The sequence below is a fragment of the Ahaetulla prasina genome, chromosome 12 (assembly GCF_028640845.1).
Source record: "Ahaetulla prasina isolate Xishuangbanna chromosome 12, ASM2864084v1, whole genome shotgun sequence".
NCBI lineage: Eukaryota > Metazoa > Chordata > Lepidosauria > Squamata > Colubridae > Ahaetulla > Ahaetulla prasina.
Genome location: NC_080550.1, coordinates 18822437 through 18838113, shown reverse-complemented (window position 1 = coordinate 18838113; position 15677 = coordinate 18822437). Strand labels below are relative to the sequence as shown.

Below are 15677 nucleotides of genomic sequence, written 5' to 3'. Positions count from 1 at the left end.
CCCCTCTGGCTTCGGATGTTTTGAATGGTCTGCATTTGGTTGGGGTTTTTTTTGGGGGGGGAGGTGGGGGGTTAGTAGGAGGAAGAAAATATTCGAGAAAAATAAAGATCTTTCTTTCTTTACACTAAATTGCAATGTCGTGAGATTATAATTCCAGACCGTTATTGCAATGACTCAGGAGCACTCATTCAACATGAACAAGGGTAGAGTGGCAACGGAGGCTGTTGCAATTATTTTATTGTCTTTGTTAGGCAGTTTGTAACTTATATGATCAAGATTTTGGCCTAGGTCAGGGGTGTCAAAGTCGATTTCATTGAGGGCCGCATCAGGGTTATGTTTGACCTTGGGGAGCCGGGGTGGGTGTGGCTAAGGTGGGTGTGGCTAAGGTGGGTGTGGCCAGCTCGGCATCACTCGTGTCAGGGGCGCCTGTGGTGGAGCACAAAGCACTTTGTGATATATCTTTGAATATCTCCACTTAAAAATTTATTTATTTTTTCATAAAATTGTGTTACGATTATTCAAAAACCTACTCAACTGAGTATCTCTACTTCTACATGCAAAATCCATATAAGTTCACTTTTGGAGGCTCCTGTTGTTCTTTCTCAGTTTTAACTTGCCCAGCTCTCAACGTTCATCCCATTTTCAGCAATAGCCACAGATTCAAAGCCAGAATTCACCAGCCCATAATTATTCTGGTATTTTATTCTGAAAGGAAGTCATTACAGACTTTATTGGTCAAGGTGCCAGCTTTCTTTCAACAAGCTGGGCTTGAAACAGCACATATGCCATTGAAGTACACAAAATCTGCTAAGCAGACCGAATTCCAGCAAGTGCTTTGTATTAAATCCAATCCTATTTATAGTGAAATTTAAATTTAAATTCTTGTATCTTTTTCCTCTATTTATATGACGTAACCCTTCGAAGACACTTTGTTTTAGGCAGGAGAGACTTTTACGTGGTTGATTTTTGTTTTTGTTTTTGTTTTGACGTCTAGCCCTCTCAATCTATAAAACAAAACTGCACAATCCACAACAATAGCAATTATTAATACCGTACTGACGATCAAAATTGTAATTCTTTACAGGACAGAAGTGAAATGGAATCAACTTACCACTCCGCCCCCAGCAGAATGAACCAGCACTGACATGCCTTCCCGCAAGTTGGCAACTTCAAAGAGCATCATATACGCCGTTACAAAGTTCATAGGGAAAGCAGCTGCTTCGGAGAAGCTCATGTCATCGGGAATTTGGTACACAAATTCAACAGGTGTGCATACCACCTCCGCCCAGGCGTTGTAGTTAGTAAAGGCCATGACTCTGTCTCCAATCTGAAACCATTTGAAAGAAACACAGTCCGATTTTACAACCTTCTGGATAATCCTCACCGAGGCACGCTCAAAATACAAGCTGGTTTGGGACCATTGGCAGTTATCCCTTGGTGACTGTAACAGCCAATAATTAGGGCTACAACAACATGTGGTGATGGCAGGTGAGAGTCACTGTGGACATAAGAATGATGCAAAATGTGTCCGCTATTGTTATACCATATTTCTACCCCATTTTTCCTCTGGGAAGGACTATTTTTTTCCCCCTGAAATAAGAGTGATAGATCTACTCAGTTTCTCAAATGAGACTGAGACCATTTGAAACTAGAAGAGTTATACAGAAAATAGTCTGTCACAAAGGTCTCCAAATTCAGCAATTTAAGATTTGTGCATTTCAATTCCCAGAATTCCTCAGCCAGCCATGTCACCAAGTTTGGAGATTCCTGGTATATCAAAAAACCTACCCAATGCTTTCCATAATATTTTGGGAAGGTAAGTTCAAAGTAATCAGTGTCTTATTGTTTAAGAACCACGGTGGCGCAGTGGTTAGAGTACAGTACTGCAGGCTACTTCTGCTGACTGCCGGCTGCCTGCAATTTGGCAGTTGGAATCTCACCAGGCTCAAGGTTGGACTCAGCCTTCCATTCTTCCAAGGTGGGTAAAATGAGGACCCAGATTGTCGGGTGCAAAAGGCGGACTCTGTAAACCGCTCAGAGAGGGCTGGAAAGCACTGTGAAGCGGTATATAAGTCTAAATGCTATTGCTATCGCTAAACCAATTTATAGAGGTGGCTTATTCCAACCCAAACAAAATCAGTGCTATATGCTCCACATTTTAAATATGTTAAAAAGTGTTTTAACAGTCATTGCAAATCCACCCCCTCCTGGCATTTTTTTTTTTTTAATTTGAAGACTCAGGGCAGATTACACATTGTTAAGCAATAGTCTTCATCCATTTGTATATTATATACAAAGTCAACTTATTGCCCCCAACAATCTGGGTCCTCATTTTACCTACCTTATAAAGGATGGAAGGCCGAGTCAACCTTGGGCCTGGTGGGACTTGAACTTGCAGTAATTGCAAGCAGCTGTGTTAATAACAGACAGACTTAGTCTGATGAACCACTAGAGGCCCAATTTTTAGTATCTGTGGATTTAAATTCATGCATAAACTGCTTCACTATGCTGAATTGTGTTTCAGAGAACACTGTTTGATTCAGACTGCAACATATGTACCTCTGCATTCTTCTGCCTACAATACATTCAACTTTATCAGTTGCTTTTGACAGTTTTTAAAGAAGGAATCCATTCCTTACCTTGGTCATATTTACAGTAATTATTCATACAATAAAATACGGGGAAAGGGAAAGGAAGACTGCTTTCACATATAAAGTAGCAAAAATCAATTTTTAAAACTGGATGTTATCGTTCTCTACATGTCCAAGTACTCAGTGCAGTTTTATTCAGATGTCAATACAGAATTACAGCTTTAGAGGAAAAAAATGAAATTAAACTGCAAAGCTGACTCGCCTATTGATAACAATTCAAGGCATTTGTTACACTCATCTGATTCTTCACATGAGCTCACATCTGAAATAAAATTATTTTGGTTACTTAATTAGCTTGGTCCATTGTACTTTTTCCTTCGGAGAAATATCTTATTATGACAAATGAAATAATTGCTAGTGAGCCAGCAGGAATACAGTGTTATGGCACAGTTGGGTGTCATTAAAGTGAGTTACAATTCCATGCTTCAAAGATTGCCTAGCTGTAGAGTTTTACCCATGCTTTAGAAGCAAGCTTACATATTTATATTAATATATATTTATATTAATAGTTATATGTATAATTGGCTTGGACCATTCCATTTTGGAGGTGGCTAGTAGACCAGTACAAGATCTCACTTCCACCCTATCTATGCATTGGTTCTTTTATCCATTGTAATATTAATTTTAATATTTTTGCTTTCATGGCAATGTGTAAATTGTTTTATTTTGTTATTTATGATGTTTATAAACTGCCCAGAATTGCTTGATAGAGAAGATGGGCAGCATACAACTTTAATAAATAAAAACAAATATTTAAGAGAGCTTATTTCTTTACAGGTTACTCAAGATTTCAGTCTTATTGAATCATGTTGCAATGTTTTGTAATCTTGCGTAGCTTCTTCTCCGGTAAGATTACACTACTAACCAGAGCATACAAAACATTTGCTAGACCAATTCTCGAATACAGCTCATCTGTCTGGAACCCACACTGCATATCAGACATTAATACAATTGAGCGCGTCCAGAAATATTTCACAAGAAGAGTCCTCCACTCCTCTGCGCGCAACAAAATACCTTATGCCACCAGACTTGAAATTCTGAGTTTAGAAAATTTAGGAACTACGCCACCTTCGGTATGACCTGAGCATAGCTCATAAAATCATCTGCTACAATGTCCTACCTGTCAATGACTACTTCAGCTTCAACCACAACAATACACGAGCACACAATAGATTCAAACTTAAAGTGAACCACTCCAATCTTGATTGCAGAAAATATGACTTCAGCAACAGAGTGGTCAATGCCTGGAATGCACTACCAGACTCTGTGGTCTCATCCCCAAACCCCCAAAACTTTAACCTTAGACAGTCTACTGTTGACCTCGCCCCATTCCTAAGAGATCTGTAACGGGCTGCATAAGAGCACCAGCATGCCTACCGTCCCTGTCCTAATGTTCCCTTTGATTGTATTCATTTTATGTATTCAATTCATGTTTATACCTATATCTATTATTTAATATGTATTCGACAAAATAAATAAATAAATAAATTTGGGATTTGCTTAGGAAGAAGAGAGACTTGGCCTCAATCAAGCTTGGGTCTACCAGGTGGGAGAGAGCTATCTGGAGATGGTCAGGTACAAAATACAAAACAGCAAGTGACCATTGACACTGCCAATTAACTTGAACTTGATAAAGTTCAAGGAATTTGTTCACGTTCAAGAAAAATAGACTTGATAAAAGTTCAGACCTGGAACAACTTTAACTTCCAGCATCCCTCATCCCTATTTTTATTTAAAGGGAAAGAGTTGTAATCCAACAACATCTGGATAAGCTGGGGATCTTCACTGCTATTATAAATGTTGACTAAATAATGAAGCATCGTGGCATGATTAAAATGGGCAAATAAAATAGCTGAGTCTATAGAACGAATTAAGACAACCAACTATATAGAAATATAAACAAATAAATAAACTATCATAATGTGATTTTTTTTTAAAAAAGGCAGGCCACAAGCTAGGCTGAATCTATCTGTACATTTTTTAAAAAATATCCAATATTATTTTCATAAACTAGCAATCCTGGGAACTGAAATGGGCCCCACCAGATGCGAATCCTATCTTCTGTTTTTAACGAAGATACCTATTAAATGTAAAAGGTTAAAGGTTGCTAAATGCTCAATCAATGATTATATCTTCCATCGTAGATCATCTCAAATTCTATTAGCTCTGCATGTCTTTTGGGTGACAACCTTTCAAAATGAGAAAATGAAACGGCAAGCACCTCTCCTTTTATCTCCCACATATTCATTTATTTTGAAATAAATGCTTTTCGATTTGATCAAATTCTACTGCACTCTTTTAGAGCCTAACTCGTCTTCACTCAAAGGCTGAAGGGCTGGACTGAGAGGTATATAGCACGGAAACATTTATAGCATCTTGAGTGGTGCCACATTTCATCTGCCTTGGGATACAGAAAAGAATACAGGCAAGGGCCGGATAGCTCAGGCTGGTAATAGCCTGTTATTAAGAACACAGAAGCCTGCAATTATTGCAGGTTCAAGCCCGGCCCAAGGTTGACTCAGCCTTCCATCCTTTATAAGGTAGGTAAAATGAGGACCCAGATTGTTGGGGGGGCAATAAGTTGACTTTGTAAAAAAAATATACAAATAGAATGAGACTATTGCCTTATACACTGTAAGCCGCCCTGAGTCTTCGGAGAAGGGAGGGGTATAAATGTAAACAAACAAACAAAAAAGATTACAAACTTGTAAAAATTGCTGGTAGCTTTAAAATGCTACTGAAATTGGATGACACATCTATTTCTCTACCTCTTCTTCCCCATCAGCAAAAAGTAGAATTTTTTTTTAATGTGAAATGAAATGGTTTTCCTGCTTTCTTTCATTATTAACAAATAAAAAATGATAACAGTATTTGCATACAATGGGTGAAAGCTTAGAATTAAGTCGAATATCTCAACTACAGTCCCGTTCCAAAGAAGTGGAAACAAACTCATTCAACTGGTTGATGAATTGCAGATTTGGAGTGAAGTTTCTTGCAACCATAACTGGTGGGAATTCATTTGTGCCTTCAGCTGAGTAGATATACACTGTACCAGTTTGTTTACCCAATATGTTAAAGTCTATTTGGCTTGAGAAGAATGAACTTCAGTTGACTGGGTTTAACTACAGTCGACTGAGTTTACAAAACATGCTAAGTGTCTATGGAGATTCTCAACGATCCAGGTCATGGTTGTCCCAAAGGTGCTTTTTTTCAAAAGGCAACTGGACTTTCTTGGTTTATCTTCCTTGAAAATGTTTCATTTCTCATCCAAGAATCTTTTTTTTTATTTTGTCATAACATTATATACAGGAACATATATTGAAAGGAAACAATAGGACAGGAATGGTAGGCACTTTTGTGCACTTATGCATGCCCCTTATAGTCCTTTTAGGAATGGGGTGAGGTCAATGGTAGACAGTTTTTGGTTAAAGCATTTAGGAGTTGGAGAGGAGACCACAGAGTCAGGTAGTGTATTCCAAGCATTAACAACTCTGTTACTGAAGTCATATTTTCTGCAATCAAGATTGAAGCGGTTGACATTAAGTTTGAATCTATTGCTTGCTCTTGTATTATTGCTATTGAAGCTGAAGAAGTCTTTAACAGGAAGGACATTGTAAACAGATGATTCTGTGTGTTAAACACAGGTCTTGTCGGAGTCGGCGGAGTTCTAAATTTTCTAATCCCAGGATTTCAAGTCTGCTGGAATAAGGTATTTTGTTGTTTACAAAGGAGCGGAGAACTCTTCTTCAGTTCTGGATTAAACTGAAGAAACTTCTTGGATGAAAAGCAAAATGTTTTTAAAGAAAAGAAAAAAACCAACAAGAAAAAACATCTTGGAAAAGCACCTTTGGAACAAAACAGCTAAGCCACAAACAAGCAAATTGCACTGAATGCTTTCTAGAACCGCAATCTTTGGTGCTTAGGGGCACATGGGAAATTTTGAGAGTATGGGATGGACGGAGGCATTGAATGACCGCTGGGGTGGAAGGCTATTCCATTCACAGATTGGCTGGTTATGTTTACTGATTATAGTCCCAGACCAATAAAACATAAATACACTGTAAAATGTCAAGAGTATATATGGCAAGCCAACCTTGAAACAATACATCATAAAAAGAGGGCACCATTCAAATTCTACAATCCATAGCTATTGCTGAGAAGTTGGTAATATTTTAAAGGGTTGCTTGTATTTAATTTTTTCAGGAGGAAATCTGCAGTCTCTTGCTCAGTAGGACAAGTAAAATTTATTCGTGCCAAATACTAAGGGTGATATAGTAGACAGTTTAACAATTCATAAGTTACTGTCTTGACTGCAGTCTGCACAGAGGTACGTGCAGTTATCTTCTGATTGTCTGAATAGCCCTGGGTTATTTCTCATTGTAGTTTTCGAAGAATAAACAGATTTAGGGCCCAAAAGAAATTATTGCTTTTCCTTTTCAGCTGGAATCTCAAACTGCCATGAATGTTACTTGAGACTAGTTCAAAAACCCAAAGGCCTTAACAATGAAATCTCTGGTAAGTCAAGAATGAAGGAAATAAGGGCAGTAAGCATACCAGTGGTGGGTTTCTACCAGTTCGCCCTGGTTCGGGTGAACCGGTAGCGGCAGCGGGAAGCTCCGCCCACCCACCCGGATGTCAACATGGATGCTCCGCGCATGGGCAGAAGTGTCACTTGCAAGCAAAACAAGTGCACACACAGTTCCGAACTGGTAGCGAAGATAAGTGAAACCCGCTACTGAAGCATACATATATTAAATAGATGAACTTTTACTATGAAACATAACTACATTTTGGGTTATTTTATATAAGCCACTTGGAAGCAGGGATGGCTGTGGCTGGTTCTTCTGTGGGTGGAGACCAGCTGGGACCATTGGAAGATGATGGCTATGTGGAAGCAAGCAAGGAACCCTGCTTAATGTGAATCCCTCAAATTCCAGATGAGGCATTTCCTTCTAATTCCTACCAGAGGTTGGGCATCAGCCTGCATGGGGTCCATGGGTCCTGTCATCACCTCCCTAAGCAGGAATCTACTTGAGGTCAGTGGTAGAATTCAATTTTTTTTTACTACTGGTTCTGTGGGCGTGGCTTGGTGGGCGTGGTAGGGAAAGGATACTGCAAAATCTCCATTCCCACCCCACTCTGGGACCAGCCAGAGGTAGCATCTGCCTGTTTTCCAAACTATTCAAAATTTCTGTTACCGATTCTCCAGAACCTGTCAGAACCTGCTGAATAGCACCCTTGCTTGAGGTGTTATTGGAAGAAGAGGGAGCAAGGCTAACTTGGCCAGAATATCTTGGATGAACCAGTGAATGCCACCGTCCTAGGAATCTTTTCCAGTCATCTCGCTTCAGTCCCAAGGAGGCTCTGGCCAATACCGGTAAGCTGCAACCCTGTCCAGGTTAAGACAGCCGATTTCCTTTGGGTTTACAAAAATGGAGATGGATTTTTACTCTTCTGGGTCACAGACAAGCCAACTCCCACAATTTTTTTTTTTACTCCCCACCTTTGTCAGTCTAGTTGGTTCTTGCCTCCCTTGTTACCATCCCACATCTGAAATAAGATGGGAGTGGTAAGCCCTTATCAGCTGAGACCTGTACGTTGCACTCTTTCAAGTATCTTTTATTTTATTTTATTTTATTTTATTTCATTTTATAGAAAATGACTTGGTGGGTTATAAATTTGAGACCTTAGTATCTTAGCCTTTTATTTTTCATACTGAAAACTTCACCCTATTTGATTCTCCTTTTCATCCTATTCAGTTTTCCCTCAAGAAGTCTATATTCTATTAGGACCAAGCATGACTATTGTCTTCAAGGGATGATGCTGACGATGATGCTGATGATAGTGAGATGTTTGTTTCTGCAGTGCTGCACATCTTCTGCTATGTAGATAGTGTTGTTCTGGCTACATCACCAGTAGCGTTCCTAATGTGAATTTTGTTTTTTCAAGAGAGAATGATTGTTGTGTCTGCGCCCCCTGAGTCAGAAAGTGACTTGGAAAGTGAGGGGGAAGGGCCGTCAGGACTTACCTCAGGAGCACCGGCTCCCCTGGCTCAGCTCCAGGAGCCAGAAGCAGGCCAGGTAGAAGGCCTCCATCCCCTGACTCTTTCCCCCCCACCCAGGCCATGCCTGCAGATCCAGCTGACAGCAATCAGGCTTGGTTGAATCTTAGGTTTCGTAGGCAGGAGAGGAGGGAACAACAGAAGCAAGGGTGGGGCAGGTGTAGGAAGTGCTTAGTCATGGAGCCACACCCCACTGAATATAAAAGGCAGCAAGAGCTGGTGTGTCTCGTTGTAACAGGCAAATCCACGGATTGACTAGAGCTGAAGTTTGTGATTCACCAGCATTGTGGAAGATAACGAGGGCTCTTGGCAGACGCTGGCTCTTTTACTGCCAGAGCTGATAGTGCCGGCTAATTAAGCCATCATTCGGACGGAGGCGGAGGAGGACAGAACAATGATGTTATGATGCCAGCCTTTTAAAACTGCTTTTATATCACTGCTGCTGTGCATTTGCTGTATTTGTATTTATATATATTTATATAGCTGCTATATTTAGACCTAAACCAGCCATCTTAAAACCAGTCTCCTGGTAGATATAGAACACAAACTGGAATGGGGATATGTAATTCTAATCCCAAAAGCAAACAAACCATTTCATGGTTCAACCTGAGCAATGAACAAGACCATTTAATCATCAAGGGCTCTACCACCATTTGAAATTCACTAGTAACTGGTTAATTGATTTGTTCCATTTTGGGGATTCCATTATATCCTTATCAAGAGGTACTGATTCACAATACTTTAGAATTCAACATTGGGAATGACACTGTAGCATGCCAGGATATTTAAATGACAGTCTGTTGAATAACCTGATCCGCACATAACACAAACCAATGACACATCACATTATAATAAAACCAAAACAGACCATGTTATCATTTATCACAGTGGTTCTTAAACTTTTCTTCACAACAAACTTTCCTTTAAATACCTTTTATGTCCATGAACCATGGCCAAGGATCCCCAAGATCTAACTCAAGATTTATCATATTTTTCGGAATATAAGACACACTTCCTCCCCACCTAAAAGAGGGTAAAAATTTGGGTGCATCTTATACACCAAATGTATAATGCCCTTTGGCTTCTGCCTCCTAGCAATTGGTCTCCTTGCAGCAAATAGCCCATTTCAAGTTTCAGCTTCAGCACAGCCTGATTAACACAAGCAGCTGATTGTAGGTTGGATCGGCCTCCCGACCATCAGCTGTTTCAGGCTGCAGGGATTGCCATTGCCTACATGTCCACGTGCCCCATTTTCGGCCTCCGGGGGGCAAATTGCTGGGAGGCAGAGGGAGATTTTTTTTTCTTGTGCTAATCAGGCTGTGCTGAAAATGAAACTGCAAGGAGGCAAATTGCTGAGAGGCAGATTTTTTTTTTCTTGTGCTAATCAGGCTGTGCTGAAAATAAAAATGAAACAGGTTGTTTGCTGTTTGCTGTTTGCTGCAAGGAAACAAATTGCTGGGAGGCAAAGGCAGATTCTTTTTCTTGTTTTCCTCCCCAAAAAAGATATATATTCCTGAGCACTCTGAAAAATATGGTAAATCATTACATTTCTTCAAGCCTTTATGGACCCCCCTTCTGATGACATTGTGGCCCCCTCAGGGGTCCATGGACCACAGGTTTAGAATCACTGGTTTATCATAGTTTATGGGTATATTGTTTTGTTCTCAAGCACCATCGTATTACCTCGTAGCCTTTCACGTTTTCACCCAGAGCTTCTACAATTCCAGAGCATTCAAATCCAGGTATAAGTGGTGTTTTAGGTGGATTATCAATGTTCCCCTGGCGAACCATCAGATCAATAAAATTTAAGCCACTGTAGGGGGGAAAAAAGTGAGAAGGGAAGATATGAAGGCCTACATTCCAGGATGATAAACACAAGCTATCATGCCATTCACAACCATATTTTAGTCACCAAAAACCCAAATTGTTCTTTATATGAGATTTCTTTTCATTTCGCCCTCCCCGAAACTGAATTTACTATTCCTCTTTTGGGATACTCTTTGGAAAAACTCAAGTTATGTTGTTTCCTTCTCTTTGTCTTTTCTGAGTAACGCAAAATAATTTTTGGTTAAAAATAGGCACCTTTTTACACATAGGTTCGCCATCACAGCTATAGGGTGAGGAGATTGCAAATGGTTTAATTTTTAAAGAAACTATTATACTATTCTATATTGATGTAGCACGCAATTTTAAAAAAATGAAACTTAGCATTCACTTCCCACAAATACTGGTAATTTTTATTTGTTTCCCATGCTCCAATATCTTTCAGGTGTCAGGTGATCCATGAGCTCCAGACTATTAATCAAATTGGTTATCCTAAGCTTATTAAGGGTAGTCCTCAACGTACAAGCGCTCGTTTAGTGACCATTCAAAGTTAACAATGATGCTGAACAAAGTGACTTATGACAAGTTGTCAATCACCATTGCAGCATTCCCTACAGTCACATGATCAAATTTCAGGCACTTGGCAACTGGCATGTACTTATGAAGGTTCAGCATTCCGGGATCATATGATCACTACTTGTCAACTTTCCAGATGGCTTCCAACAAGCGAAGTCAACGGGGGAATCCAGATTCACTTAATGACTGTATGATTCACTTAACAACTGCAACAATTTGCCTTATCAACTCTGGCAAAAATGATAAAATGGGCTGCAACTCACTGAACCATCTTTCTTAGCAATTGAGTTTTGTGGTCATAAATCTAGGACTACCGAACTTCCTTGTTACAACAGTTTCCCTGGATTTCTGTAGTATACCTATACAGTCTAAAAGAATGATGGCAACCTTCAAAACTTGTGTGGGATTTTGGACATTTATTTTTGAATAAGCCAAAAAATTAAAAGACGCTTGCTCCTGGGGAGGAAAGCTATGGCAAACATAGATAGTGTACTAAAAAGCAGAGACATCACCCTGCCAACGAAAGTGTGTATAGTCAAGGCTCTGGTTTTCCCAGTTGCAATGTGTGGCTGTGAAAGTTGGACCATAAGAAAGGCTGAGTGCCAAAGAATTGAGGCCTTTGAACTATGGTGCTGGAGAAGACTCCTGCGAGTCCCTTGGACTGCAAGGCGATCAAACCAGTCAGTCCTAGAAGAGATCAATCCTGACTGCTCTTTAGAAGGCCAGATCCTAAAGATGAAACTCAAATCCTTTGGCCACCTAATGAGAAGGAAAGACTCACTGGAGAAGAGCTTAATGCTGGGAACAATTGATGGCAAAAGAAGAAGGGGATGGCAGAGAACGAGATGGCTGGATGGAGTTGCTGAAGCAGTCGGCGTGAGCTTAAATGGACTCCAGAGGGTGGTAGAGGAGAGGAAGGCCTGGAGGAATGTTGTCCATGGGATGGCGATAGGTCGCAACTAACAACAACAACAAAATTTGAATAACCCGGTTCTGTCCTTGAGGTTTTCAATTCCCACTAAATATATTAGTGGAAATAAGACAATGGTTATCTCCAGTACTGCAGAGGTGTTTTGTTTTTTTTGAAGCTAAGCTGCTCATGTTTTGTTTTATTGAAAAACAAAAATGTTATTCTTTGGATACTTAAGCCTAATTTGCTGAAAATGGCTTCAAACCGGTGAAGGCGATCTCATTCTTTTTTATTGATGTGCTTTTTAAAGATTTCCTACAGTCCAGTTAGACTCCTTTTCTCTCTGTCTCTCTATGCTCCTATTGCCTCCTACTCCTTCTAAGTTAACATTTTTAGCAGAAAGAAAGGAAATAACTCTTAATAACTAACTCCAATATATAAAACTCTGAAATGGTGAAATAGAGAAGTCTTGGCCTATTATTGAATCAGACGTGCATTACAATAAAAAGGAGAAGAATGATACTCTTCTCTAACCCATGCTCATTGCTTTTTCCCCCAAACATAAGCCTCTGATAAACATTAATAAGATGCTTAGTATTGTGGAATATATTTTATAAGGAACAGAATTGGAATATGAAGGACTGCATAAGGCAAATCAAGTCCACTGTGTAGCAAAGCAATGGAATGGAGCCAGAATATAGATGCTAGCTAGACGAAGACAGACAGCTACCATTTCTAATACAGAATGAAATTTAATATCATCCAAGATCAGACTGCATTCACTTCAATGCCCCAAGGGTAGGCAAAGTATACATTCCAAGTATTTCAGATTACAATGCCCATAATCCCTGATCATGCCACCAGGTTAACACTAGTTCTTGTAACTGTACATTGGTTGACTTCAGTGGTGAAATCCATTTTTTTTACTACCAGTTCTGTGGGTGTGGCTTGGTGGGCATGGCAGGGAAAGGATACTGCAAAATCCCCATTCCCTCCCCACTCCTGGGAGAAGGATATTGCAAAATCTCCATTCCCACCCCACTGTGGGACCAGCCAGAGGTGGTACTTGCCAGTTCTCTGAACTACTCAAAATTTCCACTACCGGCTCTCCGAACTGCTCAAAATTTCCACTACCGGTTCTCCAGAACCTGTCAGAACCTGCTGGATTTCACCCCTGGTTGACTTTCTCCAAAATGATCTGGCCCCAGCCTGGTCCTTCAACTCTTTCAATGACACACTTATTGCCAAATTACTAGAATCAAGTATATTGACCTTGCCGTTTGGCTGCCCTCTTCCTATTATTCTTTCCACTTTTCCCAACATTATAGACTTCTCAAGAGAGCTGGCTCTTTGCAAAATGCGTTAAAACATGATTTGAGCTGATGATTTACCCTTTGAGTGAGAATTCTAGGGATCCAGTAAAACTAGGCAGGTTTCAAATAAGCGACAAGATTCCAATGTATGGCATGGTCCTTTCCAGTACAACTAATTGTTCCCATCTGCATCCCATCTGCATCTGAATCTGCACTACTATTAATCGTCTCATAGTTCCCATCACCAATCTCTTTCCACTTATGATTGTATGACTATAACTTGTTGCTGGCAATCCTTATGATTTATATTGATATATTGATCATCAATTGTGTTGTAAATGTTGTACTTTGATGAACGTATCTTTTCTTTTATGTACACTGAGAGCATATGCACCAAGACAAAATCCTTGTGTGTCCAATCACACTTGGCCAATAAAAAATTCTATTCTATTCTATTCCATCAACCAGATGCTTTAATGCCTCTTTCAAGGTTAAGGTTTTTTTAAAATAAGCACTGCAGCATTTCACTTTGATTTTTTTTTTGGTCTTCCGATAAAAATGCCAAGGACTTTGTGTAACAGGAGCCAGACTGAGATGGCAGAAATGTGATTTTTTTTTTCTGACCTGGTGCCACACAGGAGATATTTCCATTTCTTGAACTCCACTGGAAAAATGCTTCACAAGTGATACCTTCCTCGTGCCCAATCTGCACTGAAACATTTCCTACTTTTATACTGCCAGAGCATTGCTATTCGCTCACCCATGAGTGCTTCTCGACTGGAATTTCATTTTAGCATGGATGCCAATGCAAGGTGACAGTACAAAGTTATATTTGCTATCTGGAGACACTGATGATGTCAGGAGCTGCGGCTCCAAATTCTGTCTGTGGGCATCGGATGCATGTGGACGTTTCCTGCATGGATGGTCTACATAGGAAATTCCATTTTCAAATGTGTGAAGTGTTTTAAATAATAGATTAGTCTTTCTCAGCCATACCCACCACTGTCTTACCCTTGGATTGAAGAGAGTATTTGGACTTAGTATCAGAGATGTTCAAGACTCCAGTGCATTCCCTTTAAAGAACTAGTTCCCTAGTTCTTTAAAGCTTTTGAAGCTCAGCTTTGAGAGGAGGACATTTTGGATCAATTCCCTGCCTATTGTTTTGAAAAATCTGTAGCTTCGTAAAGAGCTGAAATTAATTTCTCCAACTCCTGCTCACTCTACTAACATATCCTTTAAAACATAGCCTCTCCATAAACCTGTGATTTCCCAAAATGTTTTTAACCAGGGCCCAAAATTGGTTAGGGTTTCTAGGACTCAGCCTTACCTCAGGAGGCAATTTCCCCAAAACTTGGTAGAATGAATTAACTTTTTGAGTGTCCTTTGAAACATGCACCTAACGGTAACTATAGTGTACATATTATATGTTTGATACAGATCAAAGAGGTATTACAGCCTATTACAGGGGTCTGCAATCTTAAACACTCGAAGAGTCATTTGGACCCATTTCCCACAGAAAAGGAAACAATGGGAGCCACAAAACCCTTCCCGTGCCTGACTATTTCTTGAGTGCCCACAAAAGTAGCATATGTAGTTGAATTAATCATTCTGTTTAACTTTTCTTTCCTTGGATTTATCCATAGTTGGCTTACCGGGTGTTGAAAAGCTCAATAAATCACGTGCCGGCGGGTGTCACACACTGGCAGTTGTGACACATATTTTGAGTGACAGGGAGCCGCAGGAGAGGGGTGAAAGAGCCACATGCAGCTCCAGAGGTGTAGGTTGCTGACCCCTGGCCTATTAATAGCTCATTGGCCAAATAATTCCTACATCTCCGTTTTGGATTTATAGGATAGTAGCACATACGTCATGGGAAGAACATATAGGAGGTGGCAAACGTGCACATCCAAGAGAAACACAAAAAGACACTGTGAAACTCTATTGTTGGTTAAGGTTCCAAAGTAATGCGGAAACCCCAAAAGAATACTCATAAAAATGGAATACACTCCACATTCACAGCATGCTAATTAATTGTTCAAAATCTGGAGGTTGAAAGAAAAGGCGGAGCATGCCTGTAATAGGCAAACTCAGTTGGATTCTCAAACTGAAACTCTCTGCAGTACGTTTTATTGTGATGGTCAACACCTATTTCCATCCGTTTGGGAAACATGCAGTTCTGATCATTTAATCACATGCTATATGAACACATACAGCCTTATTTCACCATTGTTGCATAAATATCAAGGATGCATAGGAAAATTTTATATTTCTCTGCAGCTTGCAGACCCTAAAGCTGCTACAATATAATGTTGCCAACAGCGCTTAAAATCCCTCAAATAGTG

General features: G+C 39.9%; 1 protein-coding gene across 1 annotated transcript in view; it reads right to left on the bottom strand.

Moving 5' to 3' along the window:
* Positions 1-15677, bottom strand: part of VAT1L (vesicle amine transport 1 like) — a 75764-nt gene that overhangs the window by 57030 nt on the left and 3057 nt on the right. The window contains exons 2-3 of the mRNA XM_058155163.1: positions 10396-10525; positions 1112-1327 (exon numbers count right to left, since the gene is read on the bottom strand). Of these exons, the coding sequence (XP_058011146.1) occupies positions 1112-1327; positions 10396-10525 (346 nt within the window). The remainder of the gene's footprint in view (positions 1-1111; positions 1328-10395; positions 10526-15677) is intronic.